Here is a 23,767-nt window from a genome sequence, read left to right as displayed (position 1 = left end):
CACAAATAAATACTGTTATTTCAAGTGCAAGGTGATTCAGTTACAAGCCAAGAAGGCTGCAGGGCAACACAAGGCATTGTACACCTCAGGATACATTTCAGCTTTCCCTGTACCACTGTATTTTGCCTTGAATGAGCAACCACATGAGATGTTGGGCTGAGAGCTTAACTGATTTGCTTCGTGGCTGGCAGACTAGCTGTGCCCCTTCTCCCTCCAGCCTTCTGGTGTGTCTGTATAAATGGAGAGCTCCTCTACTCTAGAAGAGACGCGGCAGCTACAAGCTCTTATCTCTGTTATGCTGGCAGGGCCCTCTGGCGGGGACACAGCTCATGCCAGCAAAAAAGATTTTTATTTCTTCTGTTTTTTTCCTGTCGGCCTAGGTTATGTCACTGGAGGAGGTGTAGCTGCAGTTCTGTTTGGCTCAGCTACACCAGCAGGGTTCTGCCAGCACACCGCCGTCGGCTGGAAGTTTTTTTTTCCACCCTTCCAGCCAGCAAGAGCTACGTTAGCATAATTTAGTAGCAGAGATCCGGTCCATATTTTTTGGCATTCTGCACTTTCTCCTAGTTTTGTGCCCCTTGAGACTCTCTTCAGACCTAGAGCTATCACTTTAATGGATGCACGGCTTCGTTTTGATGCTGTGTGCAACAACTGCGTCACTGCTCCAACAGAATGCAAATCCCAGATTCTCAAGAAGCAAAGTGAAAAAAAGAGCAAGGTAAAACAAATTCACATCTCTCAGAAAACAGTGGCAATGGCTTCACAGCACATGAGAACGTTCACATAACTAAGGAATACAACACACAGTCTTTTAGCTTTCAAAACGTGAACAAGAAAAGCTGAGTGATTAACATGACTGTCACAGGAAGTGTGTGGCAGGCTCAGCTTTCCTCCTGACATCACCTCCTAGAAAAAGCTCCTCAGAGGACAGCCTGAAAAGAAATCTACTTCTCTTTTCCTCTAATGCTATGCATCATTTAATTCAGAAAAAGCCCTTAACTTAAAACAAAACAAGTTTCTTAGGAACACAAGAACCACAGCATAGGATCAGATGAAAGGATTCTCTCTCTCCTATGGTAGCCAAAAGCTTGCATGAGAGGAAAGAATAAATATTTTTACTAGCTTCCAAAACACAATAGGATGTCTCCTTACACACCTGCAATTACAGAGCACAAAAAATCTCAATACACACACATTTGCTGGGCAAGGTACACAGACATTAAGCTAGAATTGAAACAGCACAAAAAGCTCCTGCTGTAAAGTTAGGACTTTCCACATCTCTCTGACAACTCACGTAAGTAAGGCAGAAAGTTACAAGATATCATAGATTATTTTTTGTTACATTTCAAGACTGTGCAGTGCTAGAAGTAGAACTCCATGAGTCTCACAGGTCCCTTCCAGCTTGGTATATTCTATGAATCTGTAAGTCTTTACTACAGAAACACCACAGTATCCATCAAATCAAAACTCTATGCATTTTTGGTACAAATAGGTGCCTTAGCACAGAACTGAAGAACAAATTAAGATTCTCTTCTTGCCTAGATATGATATCGCACGTTCATAGCCATAAACACTGCCACATCAAAGCAAAGATGGACAAGGATATCTATGAGAGATTTAATCAAACGAAAACAATTCTGTTCTACCTCTATTGCTCAGGCAGAGCATCTGCCCAACATCATTTTAAGCCACAGCTGTCAGCCTAATGACACACGGAAGAAGCAGGAAATCACTTGTAAGTTGCCTGTAGACGCAATAAAGTATTTCATGGAAGCAGCAGGCAGGCAAGTCTTAAAAGGGCAAACATACAGACCCACAAATTGCATCTTACTGTACCCAGTTTGCGAAGGATCCTCTTGCACTCATCTCTGCTGAGATCCAGAAGCGTTGGCCACACCACAGGCATCTTCTCCCTGTGCTCCCGCAGAGCTCAGCCTCCCTGCAAAGGAACACAGACGCAGTAAGCGTGAGCCCACCGTCTATCCACTTCCCAATGCAAAGTCCCCAGGCTGCTCTCAACACCACATTCCCTCCCATCCCTGCCCCAACCTAATGGCATGCGTGCGTTACCATGCAGGAATTCAGCAGTTTCACAATGGCGTGGGGCTTCCTATGCTCTCTCCCACCAGTCAAAGCCTTTCTCCTGAGTTTCCTACCTCCTGCCCCAGCCTTTTCTTTTTCATGCTGAAACACTCTCCGAATAGATGCTAGATGCTCGAGTCTCCTCCTTCTCTTTATGCACAGAGCACCTATTATAAGAACTCTTCCAGCAATCCACACGGCCCCCCCCACACAACACATTTAGCACCGATCTATAACAGAACGGCAGCAAAACAAAAAATAACGCAGAAATCTGCTTTCCGCGTCCCCTAAAATAAAAAGAATAAAGTAAAAATTAAAAAAAAAATTCAAATATGGGGAAAAAGCCTTACGAGGAGAACATCTGGGGGATGGGAGGGGAGGGAGGGAACATTTCCCCCGAGGAGGAGAAGGAAGAAGGGCCTGAGGGGAGCACAGGGAACAAAAGCCCCGGCCCCATCCCCAGGCTCGGAGCTTCCCGGGAGGGAGCCTTCAGGCTACAGCCACCCGGGGCTCACGCCCGCCCTTCGCGGGGTTCCTCCGGTACCTCAAGCGAGGGAGAAAGGCCCTGAAGGCAGAAGGGAGGCGAAGGCCGCGCAGACAGGGAGCAGGCGCCGGGCCCGTGAGGGGGCGGCGGGTCCCCGGCGCCCCGGGGAAGGAGAGCAGCCCCGTTCCTCATAGGGAAGAGCCTCGGAGAAGGCAGGGAGGTGCTGCTTTGGGAGCGAGACTCACCTGGCCGGCCGTGCCCGGCACATCGAAAGACTCCTCGGTAACTCAACCCCTCCTCCCCCCGCGGTGCCGCTCTCGGGTTTGTTTGGCGGCGGTGGCGGCAGCGCTTCCCCGGCCAAGATGGCGGCGGGGCGCACTGCTCATGCGCCAGCTCCGCAAGGCACGACGGGAGTTGTAGTCCGCGCGCCCTCATCCCTTCATTCAGCCACTCAGTGAGCGAGGAGATGGAAGAAGCGGGAGCCAAGATGGCGCGCCGAAAGTGCGCCGCGCATGCGCAGCGCCGCGGGGCACTCCTAGGAGATGTAGTCTGCTGTGCGTTTGTCTACGAGGTGGGAAGTGGCGCCGACTGTCCCGCCATAGCCCTGCGGGCGGATACGGGAAGCGAGAGGGGACAAAAAGCCGCGCGCGTTGCTCTCTAAGGCTGGGGTAGTAGAGGGGTGCGTAGCACCCCATAGCTACACCGTGAAACAGCCATTAGCGTAACGATGCGATTTTTACGCCCGTCACACTTCTCAAAGTTTGGTCGTTAACCGTCGAGCGCAGTTTCTGAAAGGAAATCCGGGGCGTTATTTCCCCGTTTCCAGCTTTCTGACTCAAAATCGTGTGCGGTGACGGCAGCCAGCCCTCGTCAGTGCAGACAATGCGGTGGTTCAACCTGCAGCCGGCAACCGCACCGGGACGGCTACATCCTGCGAGCCCGGCGGCTGCCTCAGATCTAATAGCCGTATTGGCTTTTTTTTTTTTTTTTTTTTTTTTTTTTGGTATGTGTGTGTGCGTGTATTTTGTGGTTTTCGCAGCAGTGCAGTCGATCATAGCCTCTAGAAAGTCCTCAGATGGGATTAGAAGTGAAAAAAGAAACCATCTTTGGCGTGCAGCTGAAGCCCGAAGGAGACACGGCGGTTTGTGGCTGTGGTGTGACAGCGAGAAAGGAGAGCAAAAAGAAAAAAGAAAAAAAAAATATCAAAACAGGCAACAACAACAACAACAAAGACAGAGAACCATACATACAGGATGAGCTCTGGGCAGTAGGCCTTCGTGGGGCTTTAATTTTGCCTCATGACTTTTTTTCTGCGCTTCCTTGTGTGTGTTTCCCAATTTTGCAAATATATATATATGTGTGTATATATATATCTATATCAGTGCCTGAGAACTGAGGACAAGGATGAGAAGTGTCCCCTCTATCATAGTTGTCCCCCTTCATCCTGCAGATCATAGAATCATTAAGACTGGAAAGACCATTAAGGTCCCCAAGTCCAACCCCAACCCATTCCATCATAACCACTGGCCACGTCCCCCAGGGCCACTTCTCCACGGTCCTTGGGATGCTGTCTCCACCAGCAGCCTGTGCCTATGCATCACCACTCTTCCTGAGAAGAAATAGTTCCTCATATCCAACCTGAACCTCCCCTGGTGCAACTTAAGGTGATTCCCTCTTGTCCTGTAATGAGTTATTTTCAGGTTGTGAGGAATTGGTGGTTTTGGGCCCACACCAGTGCTAGAGAAACCCATTTTTTGCAGAAATTTGTTACTGTCTGCAACCCACAGCGGGTCTTTTTGCAGAAAATCATATATAATGAAAAGAATTGAGACTTTTTTTTTTTTTTTCCCTCCCTACATAATTTAAAAGCTCCAGCCTGCAGAAGCTTTTGCTGGAAATGCTGGCAGGAAAAACTCCCTCTGTTCCTGTCTAGACGTTTTACTGGGAAGAGTGCAGTGTGATCCTGGGAAAGGTGGTGGCTTGCTTGTGCGCAAGGAGCAGTTCTCCTTGTCAGCGGCCAAAAGGAAAAGGCTGGTTTGGTTACCTTCAATAGTTCTCTAGGAAACAATAAAATCTTAGAAATGAGCAATCTCTCTGCTGAGCCCAAATTTCTATTCTGCCTGCATTTTTTTTTACCAAGAAAATCATAAATTCAGAGAATATCCCAAGCTGGAAGGGACCCACAAGGGTCACCGAGTCCCAGCTCCTTAAAATCTTATAGCTTGCTTGCAGAGGAGCAGATGCAGCTGGAAGGTTTTTGAGGTGAAGACAAGGTTGACGGTACTCTTTGAAAGGCAATGCCTATTTCTAGATCTGCAAGTGCTTTTGTTTCCACCTAACTACAGAAAAATGTTTATTCCTTGTGATTGCTGATGAACATTTTCTCACATGCAACTTCCTATTGTTCTCCACAGCAGCATAAATCTCCAGCACTTGAAAACGATTATGCTGAACGGTACAGGAGAGCTCAAACAATTCTCCTTTTTTTTTAATGCCTTCTTAAACAAGAACCAGCTGAAGGAAAACAGCATCATCTTTGCATAACATATCCTAACAAAACCAAATGCCCTAAGCTTTGCAGAAAGCTAAGGAAGATGTAGACAAGGATGGTGCTAAAAGCTGCAGCTTTTCTTTGTAGCTCAGAGGTTCCATTGCAAACCCAGCTTGAAATGTGACTTTTAGTTCAGTTAGGCAGCTCAGTAGGAATGCCACTTACCAGAATAATACAGCCCTTTTGAGATTTATTCATCAACAGCAACTGTGATGCTCTAGGAGAGAATCATTTTTATTGCATGAGGTAAGTAAATCATGCCCTGAACAAGAAACTACTCCATATTTTAAAAACATATTTTATCTAATAAGGTGTAGATGTTAGCTGAACATTTTCTTGAAGTTTTTTTGTGCTTATTTATGTATGCTCTCCATCCTCATGCAGTGAATTCTCTGCTACTTGCTAACAATGCAGCTCATGCTGGTACCTTTTCTCAGAGAAAGCATGAATAATATGTTTTCTCAGCGTGGCTCAGCAGGCTCAGTAAACTTAATGAGGCTGGTTAGTTTTTTTATTTGTTTGTTTGTTTGTTTGAAGATCTTTAATTTTCTTCCAAAATTGGCAACAGGGTCAAGTTATTACAAGCAAAGCAGACTGACACACACTAACACTCTCATGAGCACATATGTATGTGCTCAAGCAAATCATATACGCTGCATTTCTTTCTGCACACAGAATGAAAAAAGAGATGTAAGACATGAAGCAGTTATGTATGAACTGTCTGAAGCTGCGACTTTCTGCAGATGTCCTAAGTTGTTTTCCAAGAATACTTCTTATTTTCATTAAGGATGAAAACCCAGACTTGGAAATATGTGGGAGAAGGTCCAGAAGCTCTGAAGGCCAAATTCTGCCTGTAGTTACAACAGCACAGTTGTTCAGAGCCACCTACTTAGCTACAATCAATTCTCTATTACCCGTACCAATGGGATGGCTGAGATACTGCAGACAAAGAAGAAAAAAAGACACAACAAAATCACACAAAAAGAATGAATCCTGAAAAGCGTAAGTTATCTGGACTCAGAATGATTGCATGGAGCCTGCTTAGATAATTTAGGGTAATCCTGGCAGGCCACCCAAGGGAGACCAAGACTTGACAACATTTCTTTATGTGTGATGAAGAGAATGTCAGGAGCATTCCAGTTATATGCTAAAAAAAATGAAAAAGAAGAGCAGGGTGGTTTAGACTTCATTAATAAGGAATCATAGCTAAACAGCCCATGGGTGACATTTTCTCAGTGCAGTCATATAAAATAGACTGATTCATTGTGGGTTCCAGAAGAAAATGCAGAATGTGAAAATGCCAGCTTTTTCTTTTATATATTCTTAGTTGCCTTCAACCTTCTTAGTTCTCATTACCTACATCCTCAGTTTCTGACTGAGTCATCAGTTACAGAGGCCCAAAATTACAGAGCACTCTGACTTTTCTAAAAGTAAAACCATAAAGAAAATTGTTGAGAGCAGCTTGGTTTCAGGATTCCTAAGGATGCAAGGCTCATGCCACCATGCTGTCAGCCAGTTCTGTCTCATGATAACCAGTAAATCTATTGAACATTCAACTGATGTCAACAAGGATTCACAAATTGGTCTTATAAGACTGTAACCTTAGGTCTAAAAGTGTGAGCAATGCATTACAGCCAGCAGACACAGATGAAATGAGATCTCATTAGTCCTGCAGTATTCTTCATCTGCTGATAACCCAGTGAGCAGCCCTGGGCAAGTTGTTTCACTTTTCTTGTACCTCCATCTCCATTTTTTAATAAAGAATTTAGGAAATGAATGGCAGATTGATATACAAAAGCCATGTGTAATCATTTATAACAGCATATTGCAAGGCTTATAAAGAAATGGCTCAATTACATGCATTTAAGCAAAATCCATTCCCATTTACATTAAGAAATACAGTGACCATCAAGGACTCAAATACTGTTTCAAGTTCTCTAGGACCGGATGTAATAATTGAATTCGCATCAATTACAGGCACTGGATTAATTAATTACAAGTTTTCTGGGAGCGTATAGAATAATATGTGTCTCACTGCACCTCCCTGTACTGCATGAGCCAATGGAAGGGAGAAGACAACACGCTGTAGTTTTGAGGCACCAGCAGTGAGATGGCACAGCACAGGGGAGAAGTGATTTTCACTTGGAAAAAGTGATTTGTATGCAGCCCAGCTCACCAGCAACAAAGCCATTCCTCGCAGCTCTTTAGGGGCTCATACAAAACGAGCACAGCAAGCTCTCTGCTCTTCTTGCTGGATTATTAAGTGCATCTCCACTCATGCCACTACAAACTCCATTCTCATTGTGGCACACGGCTGACAGACCTGCATTCATCCAAGCTACAGCTGGATTGATACAAACTCTGAAATGCCCTTTTCCTTCAGAGCAGCCTTTTGAAGGTAGAATTGAGGCACATCAACTTGGCACTACATGAGAAACATGCACAACTACTTCCTTTCTGTAAACGGTGAAGTTTCAGTATTCAGAGTTTTGTGCTGATAATTTGAAAAGCAGAATTGGAAAATCAAGAAAATATTTTATCAGCAGTCAAGAAAGCCACGACACTCTTATACTAAGACAAATGAAACTTTGTAGATAATGTAAAATTTTTTTGAATTTAAAGATGCTTTAAAATACGTTCCATGTTTTGCACAGGGAAGAGATAGCTGAGATTCTAACACAAATTAAATCCTTTCTTGGTCTCTTTTATTGTTGTTGTTTCCATGTTAAATGGCCTAACCAACAGTTTCCACTTCTCTTTAGAGATCATTCAGTGACTCGCTACATTTTCCTGACATAAGCATCTCCGTTTTAATTTTATTCCATCACCCTCAGACGACTCCTAAACTCTCCCCCTCCTCAAACCCTTTCCCATCACATTTTCCTCGCGGCTGAGATAGGAACAGAAGCCTCAGCAACATTCAGGCAATGGCAGCTTGCCAGGGGAGCCTTTTATGCACAGCCTTGTCAGAAGCAGGGATTGTCACAGTGGGCTCAGAACTATTTGTACTCGAATCCACAACATTATTTCAACTTATTTCACCGGAGCGAGCTTTGCATTGCCAATTATTTTTTTCCCCCGTTTTAAGTAATACATGTATATTTAAAACCTCTATCTATTTTGCAAATGGAAAGAAATTCAGTGCTGAAAGTAGCTAAATTCAGCGAAACCTAATGCGTGGAAACACCGCTGGAGTCAAGCATCTATTTAAACACCACAGGGAGGCAAAAGCTTGATTATATAACCTGAAACAATATTTAAAAAAACCCCACTCCATTGTGTCATTCTGAGGCATGTCAAAGAGCAGCTTAAAGTCAGAGGCTTCTGTGATTCAGGGAGACAGATGCATACCTCTGTTCTCTTTGTAATGTATAATATTGGTTAACAATGCACTGAGAAGGAAGCAAGGGCATTTCCCAAAACAGAAAGCATGGGATCAAAGATGTCATTACACTTTAACTTGCTAAAAGTGCTAAAAATGCATGCTGGGGCAGCAATGGATTGCAAAGCTGTGATCACTATACAGGGACCAGACAACAAAAGCAGCTAAGGTGATAATAGGAAAAATAATTAAAGATTTTAACACCTAGGTGGCCAATGAAAGCAGGCATTTCCTCATGTTATTTTTCTGAACACTTACCGTATTTTTGCAGGATAAAAGTGTGCCAATGGAAAAGCTGGTGCTGTGTCTGCAAACTGGAGTAATGAGTAACTCTGTCACTGTCACTGTGCAGTTGTCCCTGAAATTTTGGGAAAAGCATGTACTTTTCCAGAGGATTCTCTTAACATGACCAGATACCAAGCACACAGACTGCCTGCTGCTCCTGGGTTGTGGCACACACACAGGAAGAATATAAGATGTCTTGTGTTCTCCAGCTCTATGCTGGTATAAATGATGATCGTATAAGTGAAAAAAAATGTATACAGAAAGTCTTTTATGGTGATATTGAAAAAAAAGAACATGATGAAATGGGAATATAGCTTACTGTACAGATATTAAATATTCGACTGGCAGTGCCTGATTAGCTAACGTCTATATTTTGAAAGGCTTTTCTCTCTGAATGCTCATATCAATATATTGTATAACCAAGGCAATGGATGGAGGAAACAAGGACTGTAAATTAAGGTTAGCATCACCAACTACAAACGAATGCCTCCAAATGGGCAGATGGACAGGAATTTGTTAGGTTGCTGCTTTGTGAATTTCTGCCAGAGCTAGAGATGGCTCTGCTAGCATGTGCTGCCCACAGAGCAGCACAGGAGGTAATCTGCTTTGGCTGGAGGAACTTTTCAGAAACTGCAACAACTGCTTATAATTAAGAAAGCTGCTTCCCATGAAGGGAGGAATAGCAGCAATCCAGAAGGCAGACAGTTTTTAACTTAGGATAGGTCATTTGGAAAGCCATGCCAGTGCATAAATAACATTGTTTGGGCCGACCTTGACTGACACAGATTGTACCCCTGCATAAAAGCCGAGTGGCACAAAGCCAATCCTCCTGCTTTCTCTCAGTGCAGACTTGATACAAAACCTGCAAGAACCAGCATTCTTTGAATCAGCCATGATTTCTGTGAAATAAAAGATCCCAGTAAAACGGGGACAACACAATGGGAGTTCGCCTGATGATCCTCAAAGGTTTTCACTAACTTTCATTTGCAAAAAGTTAACCACCAGGATGGAGCCAGAATGCAGCATTACTTAGAGTCACAATTCAGATGCATACTGGTCACCAGCACTGCATACTTCAAAATGCATTTGCAGAGGTCCTCTCACGTAGTGTACAACGTTATTCCCCGCCTTTGCCTTTCAATCCTCCAGAACTATAGGCAAGCTCTTCACATGAGCACTGCTTTTTTCATCCTGTCATTGCAAATTTCATCACGTTTCAGCAGGGACGCAGATACAAATATATACAGACGTCCATGGGATTAAACTGACATTTTTAGTTCTGACAGTTATCCCAACAACAACATATTGCAAGCCATATGACTTGCAACAGACCACGTAACAGAAATTCATTAAAGGATATTAGACTTTAAATACTGTCTTGCAAATAAAATTTTGGTAACAGGAAACCTACAGAACACCACAATCGTATTTGAATGCTATTAGAAAATAAAGGCATACTAAGATGCAGCCTGTGAAAGAGACATCCCATTCATTCCAGGAGCACATTAAAGAGATTATTTTGCAACCACTACAATGCTATGTAAAGTGCTAGAGTTCATCTGACCTCAGCAGTGGTGAAATAAAGCAATTAAAAATCCACATGAACACATATGAACAGACAGAATTCCTTTAATAACTTATTTGGATGATACAGATTACCTGCATAACACTTTTAACACAGCACATGATCTCTATTCAGTTATACAAATAAGGTTGGAAATACGTTGTGAACAACATTTGAATAACCCAGAGGATAGTTTAAAAAAAAAAAATACAATAACAGCTATAACATTCTTGTATGGTGATACTTCGACCAGAAGTTGTCATTGGGAAATATATACCACAGTTACTTTATTTTTAATATCACTGTAGTCTTCTGGTTTGGCTTTTCGGAGTCTTAAGAATTTCTGCACGCAATTCCCTTTTCTGATGGATCAGAACTATTCCCTATTGAAGGGAAAAAGGGCCCTTCAATCCTCGGCAAAATATATGAGCACTGCCATTACTAGTTAAGGGAAAAGAGGCATTTTTTTCATACTGAAGCAGGTTTTAAAAGTGTTTTAAATTAGGAAGCTTCAAGCTAATATTACACAGTCATGCTGCTAAACCACTACTGTGATTGAAAATGATCCTGCTCTCTTGTGCATTTCCCTACATCAGCATGAACATTTATGCAATCTGCAAAGCAAATCAAACAACAAATTAACCTGAATTAAAACGAATCTATCTGAGATAAATTTGTGTATTTAAGAATCAAAAAAAGCTATTTCTGATCTGATTAATTCCCTTAAACAGTTCACTGGATATAAATGTTGATGATTGTCTAGACAATGAGAGCAATTAGGTACAGCTAAACACATCTTCAGCCTCAGCTGAAACTACTCAAAAAGTATGAATAGAGCTAAATGGCATAGCCAAAATTCTTGTAAAGAATTAACATCACATAAACTCATGCTATTTTATTAGTCCAAATGAGATGCAGTCTGAGATTCGCAGTTTGAAGGGCACTTGTTAATAAGGCTTCCTTATTTAACAGACAATTCTTCTCACACCAAATAAAAAAAGCTGGAAAAGTTTTAAGCCCATCCAAAAGGAACCAAATGATTTTAAAAAAAAAAAACAAAAACTTAATAAACTGGTTTGAAACACTTTGCTTATTTCATTTCTTTAGCTTACGCTTCCAAAATCCCATCACATTTATCTGTCAGAATGTTGTGTGTCTTCAAAACTCTATAAGAGACGTCCATAGCAAAGGAGAACTACTGCATTTTAACAACTCTTGCTGGACATCATATATGCTTTTCAGAATGGCTGTGCTTTCTCTCGCTATGAGCAGAACCTATTTCATGTCTGAGCCTTTCCTCTATCCTCTTAACTTTTCAGATTTTTACTCTGGTTTTTTTTTTTTCCAAACTCAATTCTGTTTTTGCCAATGAGAGAGATGAAGTCTTCAGAGCAGGTACGCTCCTTGTTTCGATTACTTTCCAACACTCAATGCCCAGCTCTTGGTTTGTCTCAATATCCATTCAGTCTGTGCTACTGCCTTCCTGAAGAGCCAAACAGAATACACAAAAGAAAAAGGTTATGGCTTTATTCTGTAACTGAGGCTTGTTTTCAGGTTAAATATACTCAGTATCACACAGATGTTATTTAAATGCGCTGTACAATTCATACTATCACTTTGGTGATCTTAGTAAGATCTTAAAGTTGTGTCTATGAGGTAAACGCTTCTCCTCAATGCACAACTCTTTCTACCATGAAATAAAGGATCTTAGTCCTTTGTTCTTCTGCTTCACGTACTTTCTCCTTTGCTCACGCACTCTCACAACGGAAACTGTGGAGATTCGGGTTCCTGGCACTACTAATTTGAACACTAATGAACAATTTATTAATGGCTTATTTCCTCCCTGCATACTGCCAACCTCACACACCCTCGGGAGAAAAGGCGGGAAACACTATGCCCCCCCCCCACCCCACTCCCAGCTCTGCGCATGCGCCACGCTCCCTGCGGCTGCCTCACTACGCAGGCGCGCCGCCCTCCCGCGCTCTCCCTACGACGGGAAGCCAGAGGGGCCCGCCGGCAGCCCGCATGCGCACCGCTCATCCGGGCTCCACATGGCGCATGCACACTGCGAGCGGCCGGGCCCGGTGCACTGTGGGAAGGAGGCGGCCCTTGCTCCCGGCGGAGGGTGGCGGTGAATCCTCCCGGCCGCTCACAGCAGTGTGGAGCCGCTTCCCCCCCCCTACCCCTCCTCCCTCCCTCCCCCCCCGGCCGCGTCGTCCTCCTCCTCCTCCTCCGCGCCCCCCCCCCCCCCTTCCCCCCGCGGCTCGGCGGATTTAAAGGGGCAGCCCCACCGATCCGGGGGGCCATGCCGAACTTCTGCGCGGCCCCCAACTGCACCCGCAAGAGCACGCAGTCTGACCTGGCCTTCTTCCGCTTTCCCCGGGACCCGGTCAGGTGAGAGCCCAGATCGGGAAAGACAACCGGGGAGCGGCGGGGAGGGAGCGGGCACCGGGCCTCGCTTCTCCCCTCGCATCCTGGCCTGACACCCCGGCTGGGAGGCGGCTCGCTCCCTCCCTCCTCCTTTTTTTCCGTGCTCCTCCTCACCTAGGCGGGAAGACTCCGCTGTCAGGAGCCGCCCGCTTCTCCTCCTGGCGGCGGCCGCCCGCTCTGTGGTGCCCGAGGGGCGGGGCTCTGCGGGACCCTCCGGCCCGCGGCGGGAGGCGGGAGCGCTGCTGCGCATGCGTCGAGGCGGCCGTTCGCTGCTCCCGCTGCACCCTTGCGTGTGGGGGTTGTGTTTGTGAGGAGTGGGGGGAGGTTGGATGTAAGAGGAATGTGAGGGAGGGCGTGCCTGCCTCTGAACGGCACTGTGAGAGGGTGCTAGGGTGTGAGGGAGTGAAGGGTTGCTTGACTCTGAGGATGCCTTGCTTTGACAGGTGTCCCGTGCTCATCAGTAGCCCATTCCATGCCAAGTGGTGCTTACAGAGGTTTTGAAGTGTCCTCCCTCAAAACCCCTCTGAATGCCACGCTGTAGGGGGCTCTGCTGGGGCAGGGTTGGGTTCGGAGGACCCTGGAGTGTCTCCAGTCTCAGCCATTTCATAAATGGCAGAATGGCTCAATGCCCAGACAATTGAATGGATAAAGAATTGGATGGATGGTCGCAATCAGCCCTGCAGAGAAGTACCTGGGGGTCCTGATGGATGAAAAACATAATGTGAGCTAGCAGTGTGCTCTTGCATGTTGGAAAGCAAATGGAACCCTGAGCTCCATCAGAAGAGGGGTGGCCAGCAGGGACAGGGAGGTGATTGTCCCCCTCTACTCTGCTTTTGTGGAGCCCCATTTGCTGTATTGTGTCCAACTCTGGAGCTCCCAGTACAAGAAAGACAGGGAGCTGTTGGAGAGGGTCCAGAGGAGAGCCACAAAGGCGATCAGGGGACTGGAGCATCTCCCCTATGAAGACAGGCTGAGGGAGTTGGGCTCGTTCAGGCCTGGAGAAAAGAAGGTTGAGTAGTGACCTCATTGCAGCCTTTCAGTACCTAAAGAGAGACTACAAACAGGAGGGGAATCAATTCTTTGAAAGGGTAGATAACTGCAGGACAAGGGGAAATGTTTTGAAGATGAGGGAGGGAGGATTTAGGTTGGATGTCAGGGGGAAATTCTTTACAGAGAGAGTGGTGAGGTGCTGGAACAGCTGCCCAGAGAGGCTGTGATACCCCGTCCATCCCTGGAGATGTTGAAGGCTGGATTGGATGGGGCCCTGGGCAGCTTGGTCTAGTATTAAATGGGGAGGTTGGTGGCAGGGGGGTTGCAGCTTCATGATCCTTGAGGTCCCTTCCAACCCTGGCCATTCTGTGATTCTGTGAAGTGAAAGGTTGTGAATGGCTCTATGTCCCAATTGAAGTTGGTCATGGAGTGGTGTCCTCCAAGGGTCTGACTTGGGACCAGTGACGTTCAACATCTTTGTCAGTGATATAGATGACGGGTTTGAGTGCACCCTCAGAATGTTTGCTGATGACACCAAGCTGAGTGGTGCAGTTGACACAACAGAAGGAAAGGACCTGGATGGACGTAAAAAGTAGGCCCACATGAACCAAGCAAGGTTCAGCAATGCGAACTGCAAGGTGTTGCACTTGAGTCTGGGCAGTCCTGTATAGGCATACAGGCTAGGAGAAGAACTCATTGAGAGCAGCCCTGCAGAGAACATAGGAATCCTGGTGGATGACAAGTTGTCCATGAGCCAGCAGTGTACTCTTGTGGCCAAGAGGGCTAACAGTACCCTGGGTCACATTAAACTGAGTGTGATTTGCAGTCCTGGAGGCCAACCATACCCAGGGCTGAATCAAAAGAGGGCTGGCAACAGAGCAAGGGAGGTCATTGTCTCTCTTGACTCTGCACTCGTGAGGCTCCATCTGGAGTACTGCATCCAGAGACCTGCAACCTTTGTGACGAGCAGCTGTCAGTGAGTTGGTGATCAATGGTAGAGCATCCTAAGCAACAGCAGAAGTGGTGAGGTATTCAAGTTCCAAATTCCAAGCAGAATCTGTGCGCTGGTAAAGCAATAGTTGCATGAGTTGATTTAGGCCGTGGAAAGTGCAGTGAGAAGTAAGACGTATTTAGATGTAGAAATCAACCTGTCAGTTTCACTTCTGTCCCACTGTAGATCATGGTGCAGATTCTCCTGGAAGCTGTGCTAAGGCACGTGGAAGGCTGGGAGGTGATACAGGATAACTGGCTTGGCTTCTCTAAGGGCAGATCCTGCCTGACCAATTTTGTGGCCTTCTGTGATGGCCTAGCTGTGACAATGGACAAGGGAAGAGCCACTGATGTCATCTATCTGGACTTCAGTAAGGCCTTTGACACAGTCCCCCATAACATCCTTCTCTCCAAGTTGGAAAGATATGGATCTGATACATGGACTGTTTGATGGACAAGGAACTGGTTGCAAGATCAGTGGTGGTCAGTGGCTTAAAATGGTGGTGAGAACCAGTGCTTTTTAACATTTCCATCGGTGACATCAACAGTGGGATCGAGTGCACCCTCAGCAGTTGGCGGGTGACACCAAGCTGTGTGGTACAGTCAACATGTCCAAGGGATGGGATGCTGTCCAGAGAGATCTGAACAGGCTAAGCAGTGAGTCCAGGAGAACCTCATGAGGTTCAGTAAGTCTAATTGCAAATCTGCACGTGGTTCGTGGCAACCCTTGCTATCTGTACAAGCTGGGAAATGTAAGGATGGAGCACAGCCCTGCTGAAAAGACCTAGGAATACTGGTGGATGGCAGCTGGACGTGAGCCAGCGTGTTCTCACAACCCAGAAAGCCTACTGTATCCTGGGTTGCATCTAATGCTGTGTCAGCAGGGCAAGGGGGTGATCCTGTGCCTTTGCTCTGTGCTGTAAGACCTCACCTGGAGTACTGTGACCTGATGTGGAGTCCTCAGTACAGGAGAGACATGGAGCTGGTAGAGCATATCCAGGGGAGGGCCACAAAAATGATCCAAGGGATGGAACACCTCTCCCATGAGGACAGGCTGAGAGAGCTGGGGCTGTGCAACCTGGAGGCTTCAGGGAGAGCAGCCTGTCAGTATCTAAAGGGGGGCTGTAAGAAAGAAGGGAACAGGCTCTTTCACGGGAATAGGACAAAGGGAGATGATTTTGTATTAAAGAAGGGCAGATTAAGGTTGGATATAAGGAAGAAGTGTTTTCTGCAAAATTGGGTTTTGGTGCTGTCTGAGCTTCAGGCATAATTTGTAAGGAATCCTTGCTGGAAAATCTGAATGTTGTCAAGTTACTCTAAACTGGTCAATACATGATAGTTTAATACATGATAGAGCTACGAGATATGGTTTAGTAGCTTGTGGTACTAATAGGAATGAGAGGGTGGTTGGACTAGATGATCTTGCAGGTTGTTTCCAACCTTTTGATTCTGTGATTCTGTGTGATTCTGTTTATTGTGTAAAGAAAATACCTTTCTCAGTTCATAAGTTCTGTATTGAAAGGAGCTTTGGTTTAACGTTTGCCATTGTAGCATGTCGGAAAGAAGTCCAGAAATGTGCAGTTAATGGAACTATAAACTAAAACTGAAATACTTAAAACTTCTTAATGTATTTACTATCAGCCATCGTTTGTGGAAGCTTAAAGGTCTTTTGGAAAAAATGTGTGTCAGCTACAGTGAGTTGAACAGCATAAATTAATGTTTGCAAAAAGAGGTGCCCATGGAATTGAATCTCAGTTATGGTTGTAGGAATGGCTTACTTGTGAGTCAGTAACTGATGACAGTCAGTTATTACTCTTAACATTTACCATCTCCCTTTAGTTGTGTGGCCACCTGACAAAATACCAACACTCCAGTCTTTGCCACTGAAGTTCCATAGATGCCTAGGGCTCCAGTTACAGATCTTATGCTCCAGTGGGTGAAGAGCTTGGTGCCACAAACTCAGGCTCTTTGTGCCAAGATCATTTACTCAGGAGTTGATTTCAGCACAGAAGGTGGCAGCCACAGCTGCCTTTATGTAACCAGAGGAGAAAACAAGAAAGGAGAGGAGCTTTTGGTAATTTTATCTTTGTGCAACTCTTTTTCCCAGTATGGCTCTTCTGAGAAGCTTGTGGTGCCTTTTGATATTGCTGAAGAATCTGCTGTGGTGCCTACCTTCTACTAGTATGTACTTGTTTTCTGGATGGCAGCAATGTTGGAGATAGAGGGGTTTGGGCTGACTTTGGTTTGACAACTGTATGCCAGCTCTGATGTATGTGCTGTATATATGTGCTGTATATGTGCCATTGCTGCCACCAGTTTGCTCCTGTGTTTGCTAGGAGGTGATTCAGAGGAGCTATCATAAAGCAGGAGGCTTTGACTTTGCTCTGTGGTAGTCTTCCTCAGCCACCCTGAGTCAGTGGAGAAAAGCATGTAAGGTCAGGCTCTTATTCTGACCACCCCTCTGGACTGCATTCTCCATTCACTATCAGGAGTCTCATCAGCCTTTGTGACAGCCAGTATAATTGCCCTTAATTGTTTGGTAATTGGAGCACCTGCTTAGGAAGTATTAGAGCTGGACTGAATATGGTCTGCATGTTAAAGTTCTCCAATGTAAAAAAGCCTATTTATGCTGCGTGGTTAAAGGAAGAGCGTTCTGCTGCGTTGCCAAAAGACTGAGCAAGAGAAGTGTTTTTATTTTAATAAAAGATGTTATCTGTGAATCTATGAGAATTATCTATTAGAAATGATTCCTGTTTTATGGTTCTTGTTGCTGCTGTTATTTTTTTGTTCCAAGTGCCAATTAAAAAAACAAGGAGAGAGAGAAATCTAAGTGGAAAAGCTGAGAAGTATGTAGCAAAGTGATGTGTTGTAAAAGAAGTCACTGAGAATGAAAGTTCCTTCTCATTTTTACTGTAGGATTACTGTGATAGCATTGTGATTCTTGGTAATGTAGCTGTTTCTGGCTTTCTTCAGTTAGTTTGGGGAGGGTTTTGGCCTAGGAGAGGTAGGAGCTTGTGTAACCTCATTACAGAGTTAAAATTATCAATAATAAACCTTCTATCAGATTACAGTAATGTTTGTGTTACTGTATGTGGTGAGTCTGTGGTGCCTCAAGGTGCACATCCATTACAACAGTGTTCCTTCGGAGAATTGTCTTTGTGGGACTTGTTCTTATTTTGAACTTCTAAATACTGAGATATTAATGACTGCTGGAATCTTCTTAACTTACACATATAATTTACTGAGCAAATGAAATAGTAGATGAGTTTTACTGGATCATAGAATTGTAGAATCACCAAGGTTGGAAAAGACTTAAGCTCCCCCAGTCCAACCGTTCACCTATTCCCAACAGCTCCTACTAAACCATGTCCCTCAACACAACATCCAGCCTTTCCTTGAACACCCCCAGGCTCGGTGACTCCACCACCTCCCTGGGCATCCATTCCAGTGCCTGACCACCCTTTCTGAAAAGTAATACTTCCTCATGTCATGAATCTCCCCTGCCGTAGCTTGAAACCATTCCCCCTGCTCCTATCACTGATGGCACGAGAGCAGAGGCCGACCCCCAGCTCACTACAACCTCCCTTCAGGAAGTTACAGAGAGCAATGAGGTCTCCCCTGAGCCTCCTCTTCTCCAGGCTGAACATTCCCAGCTCCTTCAGCCTCTCCTCATATGGCCTGTGTTCCAGACCCCTCACCAGCTTTGTTGCCCTCCTTTGAACATGTTCCAGGGCCTCAATATCCTTCTTGCAGTGAGGGGCCAAACATGGAGAGTGGATGCTCTATGCTGCTCAAATGCGGTTGCATCGACCCCACTGGGGGAAGTACAAGCTGACTAAGTTACATCAGTTATTGGTAGTAGTGACTGCCTGGGTGATACTGAATGGTAAGCAAATGGATAAAAGCAGATTTTTGAAAGATCTTTTGATTCTTTACGGCCTTGCATGAAGGGCAGGGCTCACTGCAAACTGGTTATGAGCCAAGCTTGAAACTGTAGGGCATTTAGTTTAAACTTAAAACTAGCTAACATTTTCTGCTTACATGCAGGTGTCAAAGATGGGTAGAAAACTGTCGAAGGGCAGATTTAGAAGATAAAACTCCAGATCAACTCAACAAGCACTACAGACTGTGTGCTAAGCATTTTGAGACCTCGATGATATGTAGAAGTGTGAGTAAAACCAAGCATTTGTTTATTGCACCTTGCAGAACGTGATTAAGATTCTTTTTAATTAGATTGCTGCATTTAATCTTTGATCTCCTGGGTAAGGGGTCTCTGGGAAAATAAATCTTAGTTCTAATTGACCTTGTTGTTGTGGCCCGGGGTACTGTACAGACTTGCAGATGTCTGTACTGGCAAAGGATGAGGTGGAAGCAAGCAGTTTGGGGTAAGAAATGCAGAACTGCTTCTGCTGGCTTAATGATTGTGTAGCTCTGGTCTTCACTGCAGTTCTTTCCTTGTGCAAAACTGTTCATTTTGTTTACTGTCACTATGTATTACAACATTATTTACGTTTACTGGGTGTAAGAATGTATGTTTGCATACCTCTAATTATTGAAGATCAATAGTGTGCTGTTAGTGAAGTGTGTACATCGTGCAGTTCAGTTCAGTTGCCCTCAGCTGTGGCCAAGAGGTTTAAACATTCTGTGTATCTGTCAGGCTTTTGGTTCCTGCTATTTTTTATCCAGCGAAAATCATGGTACTGTTTCCTGTTAGCATGAAGAATTGAAGGCTAGTACTTCATTAAGATGATGCTGATTTTTTTTTTAACAGCTTACTTAGCAGTAGGAAATGATAGATTTGTGGCTTTGTACCAAATTTTGATTTCTGGACTGAAATAGGCAGAGTTGGTCTTCTCATTATATAGAATAATTAAAACATGTAGGTCAGACTGAGTTCCTAGTGGTAGTACACATGACAGGGTCTTTGTTTAGCCAGCATCCCAGAAACAAAACAGAAAATGCCCACTGGAAGTAATTCTGGATCTTCAGTGAAGCTTCATGAAACTGAAATCTTCGGTCCAGTGGCATGTCCAAACATGGTCAGTTAAAGGTCTGTTCTTGATGGAAACAGTTTGATTTAGACAATGTATATTTGCATATACTGTGAACTTAAATTTCTATTTAAAACATTTTAACTGCTGGAAACATTTATATGATCATCTAGAAGCCTTCCTCTTCTTCATGTGACAGATGTGCTTTCCTTCAGGATGATCAAAGTGTTTTCTTTCTGATGCATCAGTGTCTGTAACATCCAGAAAATTTATTAAAAAATAATCATAATATTCAAATAACTTAAAATTGCTGCACCAGGGATCTGTGATATGAAGATAAAGGGGTGGAAAAAGTGGTTATACTTATTTTCTTAAACATCTCTTCTCATTTTCAGTCTTCTTGAAAATGGGTGTTGCATAGTAGAACTATATGTCTGTTCTGATGCATCAGAAAGTGAACATAATTAACTGGAAAAAAAATCTTTGTACAAAACCAACAGGAATTCATAGGTGATGCTCATTGTACACACAACACAAAACCCACAACATTTCAGAGGCTGTGCTTTTTTTCCTCCCCAAAAACACAGAATTTCAGAGACTATGCTTGCTTCCCAGAGACAACACTAATCTGGATGTCTTTACAGAGCCCTTACAGAACAGTTTTAAGAGATAATGCTGTGCCAACTATATTTGATCTTACAAGTCATCTGAACAATCCCCACAGCAGACATAGAAAACGGATAAAAGAGCTGGTAAGTTTGTAAAGTAAGTTTGATTGCTTTAATGTTAGAATTATGAAAACAAGTAAGTTCATGTGAAATTTTATATGAAATGTCTAATGATTAGCACTTGGGTGTTTTCAGTTTCTATACTGCTATTGGAGTATAATGTTATTGATTGTAAGTTAAAATCTAAATGTTACACTGAAGTTTTATCTACCAGAAGTTAATGGGATAATCTGGAAAACAAGAGCTGATTGTGTCTTGCAAGGGAAGTGTATTGCTTCCTCTTACTTGTCATTGCAGTGCTAACTGGAAAACACCTTACAGCTGCAGCCCTGCAAATCTTACTCTGTGTTGACTGTTTCTGTTTATCTGAGTCACTTCTGCAGTTCAGACATCCTTCAGAGCTCTACAAATACAATCTAGGTGTAAAAGCAAGGTCAGGCAATTTCTTGTGGAGCTGTAACTTGTCAATGGCTGTTTTGGGACACTTTGTGTCTTTAGGTCTCTGTGGATTTAGGTAACTGAAAATTAAGATGAATTTAACTCTTAAACTGTGTTTATACATCAGAACCACAGACAGATGCATTTGATAAGTGTTTATTAACTGAAACGTAGAAAATAATGGAAGGCTACTGCTATCAGTACGTGTTTGTAGTAGAATGGAATTCTCTGATGTAATAGATTTACTCATAATTGTAAAATGCAGATTGAACAATCTCCTGATGTATGTATGGGAACCTTAGCAGTAGTAGCAAACCATTCTTCTGCACTTAATAGATATGTGTTGTGACAGCAATAAACTACCTGAAGAACCTCCTTCTCTTAGACCTTCTAGCATGTTTTTGGTAGGTATTAACACTCTAAAAATGGTCTCATCTGCAATATTTGCATCTGACCTTGATATATTTCAGTATTTTAAAGGGGTCATGTGGTAGACAATAACATCAGTATATCTTTTTTTTTTTTTTTTTAAGAGTGAAGATGAAATAAGAACACTGAAGCAGCAAAAGAGTAAGTGGACAAAATAATGAGTTCATAAAAACTTTGTTTACTAAGGCTGATAAGGAACTGTAGGGCACGTAAGTGTAGATTTATTTATTTGTTCAGGAGGGTAGTTTAGTTGCTGCTTGATTCAGATAGTTCATCTAAGCTCATTCCAATGTAGTCAGTCACTTTAAAACTGGAAAGATTCTTCTCTGGATTCCAGTAACTTAAAGGTAATACGGATAGTAGGGGAAAGCAAATGTTATGTTTTAGTTGTCTTAACACTTACAATATTTTGTATTTTGTAGTTAATGAAGCTTTTGAACGAGAACAGGCAACTCAAGAACTGAATGAAAGCACTGCACAAAACGCTGTCTCAGAGGAAGGTGGGGAGCAGCAAGAGGAGAAATCTGTTCCTTTAACTCTAGAAGAAAGGGAAAACAAGGATTACCTTAAGTCATTGTTTGAAATTCTGATCCTCATGGGTAAACAAAATATTCCCTTGGATAGCCATAATGCGGATGAGCTTCCAGAAGGTATTTTTACTTCAGATAACTTTCAGGCTCTGCTGGAATATAGAATCAATGCTGGAGATGAAGTTCTGAGGAAACGATTTGAGATGACTGCGGTCAATCTTGAGTATTGTTCGAAAACGCAGCAGAAACAAATGCTTGAGATCTGTGAGAGCTGCATTAGAGAAGAAACATTGAGGGAAGTAAGAGACTCACACTTCTTTTCTATTGTCACTGATGAAGTAGTAGACATAGCAGGAGAGGAACATTTGCCAGTCTTGGTGAGATTTGTTGATGATTCTCATAACCTGAGAGAAGAATTCATAGGATTTTTACCTTATGAGGCTGACCCTGAAATATTAGCTGTTAAGTTCCATACGACTATTACTGAAAAATGGGGTCTGAACATGGAATACTGTCGGGGTCAAGCCTACATCGTCTCCAGTGGGTTTGCTTCTAAAATGAAAGTTGTGGCTACAAGACTCTTGGAGAAGTATCCACAAGCTGTGTATACTCTGTGTTCCTCTTGTGCCTTAAATGTATGGTTGGCAAAGTCGGTTCCTGTTGTTGGTGTTTCCACGGCCCTAGGAACGATCGAAGAAGTTCGCTGTCTTTTTAGTCGATCTCCACAGTTACTGGTGGAACTGGACAATACAATTTCTGCTCTTTTTCAGAACAACGAGGAGAAAGGTAATGAGCTAAAGGAGATCTGCCGTTCGCAGTGGACAGGCAGGCATGATACTTTTGAGGTTTTGGTGGATCTCATGCAAGCTTTGGTACTGTGTTTGGACGCAGTAAGCAACGATTCCACTGTCAGGTGGAACAACTTCATTGCTGGTCGAGCATTTGTACTTTCAAGTGCATTAACAGATTTTGACTTCATTGTCACCATTGTAATTCTGAAAAACGTTCTGTCTTTTACGAGAGCATTTGGAAAAAATCTCCAGGGACAAACATCGGATGTATTCTTTGCAGCTAGCAGCTTAACGGCGGTGTTGCATTCTCTGAATGAAGTGATGGAGAATATTGAAGTTTATCATGAATTTTGGTTTGAGGAAGCAACAAACTTGGCTGCAAAACTGGATGTACAAATTAAACTCCCTGGAAAATTCCGCAGGTCTCAACAGGGTAACTTGGACGCTGAGTTAACGTCGGAAAATTACTACAAGGAAATTCTTAGTGTCCCTACAGTGGAACATATAATTCAAGAATTAAAAGATATATTCTCAGAACAGCATTTAAAAGCTCTGAAGTGTTTATCTTTAGTGCCCTCAGTCATGGGTCAGCTCAAATTCAATACGTCTGAGGAGCATCATGCTGACATGTACAAAAATGACTTACCTAATCCGGACACACTTTCTGCTGAGCTTCATTGTTGGAGAATCAAGTGGAAGCACAGAGGAAAGGATATTGAACTTCCAGCTACTATTTATGAAGCACTTCACTTGCCAGACATAAAGTATTTCCCTAATGTATATGCACTGCTTAAAGTCTTGTGCATTCTTCCAGTGATGAAAGTGGAGAATGAAAAATACGAAATAGGACGAAAGCGCTTAAAGGCATACCTGAAAAACACCGTGACAGAGCAAAGGTCAAGCAACCTAGCTTTGCTGAACATAAACATTGATATAAAACATGACTTAGACTTAATGGTGGACACCTACATTAAACTCTATCCAGGTAAAATGGAATTTCAAGCAGACTTTCTTCCCTCGAACAACTCTGAAGTAACAGAGAGCGCTTAATTTTTTTTTTAAGACTGATTAAACAGCTTTTTGCTATTTAACTTGCAATGGG

At 43.6% G+C, this 23,767-nt stretch overlaps 2 protein-coding genes and 1 long non-coding RNA gene across 10 annotated transcripts in view; 1 reads left to right on the top strand and 2 right to left on the bottom strand.

Annotated features, from left to right (window-relative positions):
- Nucleotides 1-2,927, bottom strand: part of EMSY (EMSY transcriptional repressor, BRCA2 interacting) — a 35,803-nt gene extending 32,876 nt beyond the window's left edge. For 3 of the 8 annotated variants that reach the window (XM_042838185.1, XM_042838188.1, XM_042838192.1), the window contains exons 1-2: nt 2,812-2,926; nt 1,837-1,939 (exon numbers count right to left, since the gene is read on the bottom strand). In XM_042838185.1, coding sequence (XP_042694119.1) covers nt 1,837-1,906 — 70 coding nt within the window. In that variant the 5' untranslated portion in view covers nt 1,907-1,939; nt 2,812-2,926. Of the gene's footprint in view, nt 1-1,836; nt 1,940-2,811 lie in introns of all 8 variants that reach the window. The other 5 variants (XM_042838186.1, XM_042838189.1, XM_042838191.1 and 2 more) reach the window with 2 other exon arrangements.
- Nucleotides 2,928-10,395: 7,468 nt separating this feature from the next.
- LOC122170944 lies at nt 10,396-12,886 on the bottom strand. Its single transcript, XR_006171886.1, has 2 exons — nt 12,708-12,886; nt 10,396-11,831 (listed from the first exon to the last, which is right to left on the bottom strand). It is a non-coding gene; the product is annotated as an uncharacterized LOC122170944 (long non-coding RNA).
- Nucleotides 12,607-23,761, top strand: THAP12 (THAP domain containing 12). Its single transcript, XM_042838228.1, has 5 exons — nt 12,607-12,742; nt 18,806-18,926; nt 20,394-20,501; nt 21,449-21,485; nt 21,767-23,761. Exons 1-5 carry the CDS (start codon nt 12,654-12,656, stop codon nt 23,713-23,715), a joined length of 2,304 nt encoding a protein of 767 aa, XP_042694162.1. The 5' UTR covers nt 12,607-12,653; the 3' UTR covers nt 23,716-23,761.
- The last annotated feature ends 6 nt before the right edge of the window (nt 23,762-23,767 follow it).

Source organism: Centrocercus urophasianus, unplaced genomic scaffold (genome assembly GCF_019232065.1).
Source record: "Centrocercus urophasianus isolate 14NV4802_14NV808 unplaced genomic scaffold, USGS_Curo_1.0 seq_74, whole genome shotgun sequence".
Classification (NCBI taxonomy): Eukaryota; Metazoa; Chordata; class Aves; order Galliformes; family Phasianidae; genus Centrocercus; species Centrocercus urophasianus.
The sequence above is the reverse complement of the archived record's forward strand: the minus strand, read 5'-3'. Positions and strand labels throughout refer to the sequence as shown.

Coding starts and splice junctions, on each gene's coding strand:
- THAP12 (XM_042838228.1), top strand. CDS start 12,654: ATGCCGAACTTCTGCGCGGCCCCCAACTGCACCCGCAAGAGCACGCAG. Junction 18,927..20,393: donor CCTCGATGATATGTAGAAGT/GTGAGTAAAACC, acceptor ATGTCTTTACAG/AGCCCTTACAGAACAGTTTT. Junction 21,486..21,766: donor AACACTGAAGCAGCAAAAGA/GTAAGTGGACAA, acceptor TGTATTTTGTAG/TTAATGAAGCTTTTGAACGA.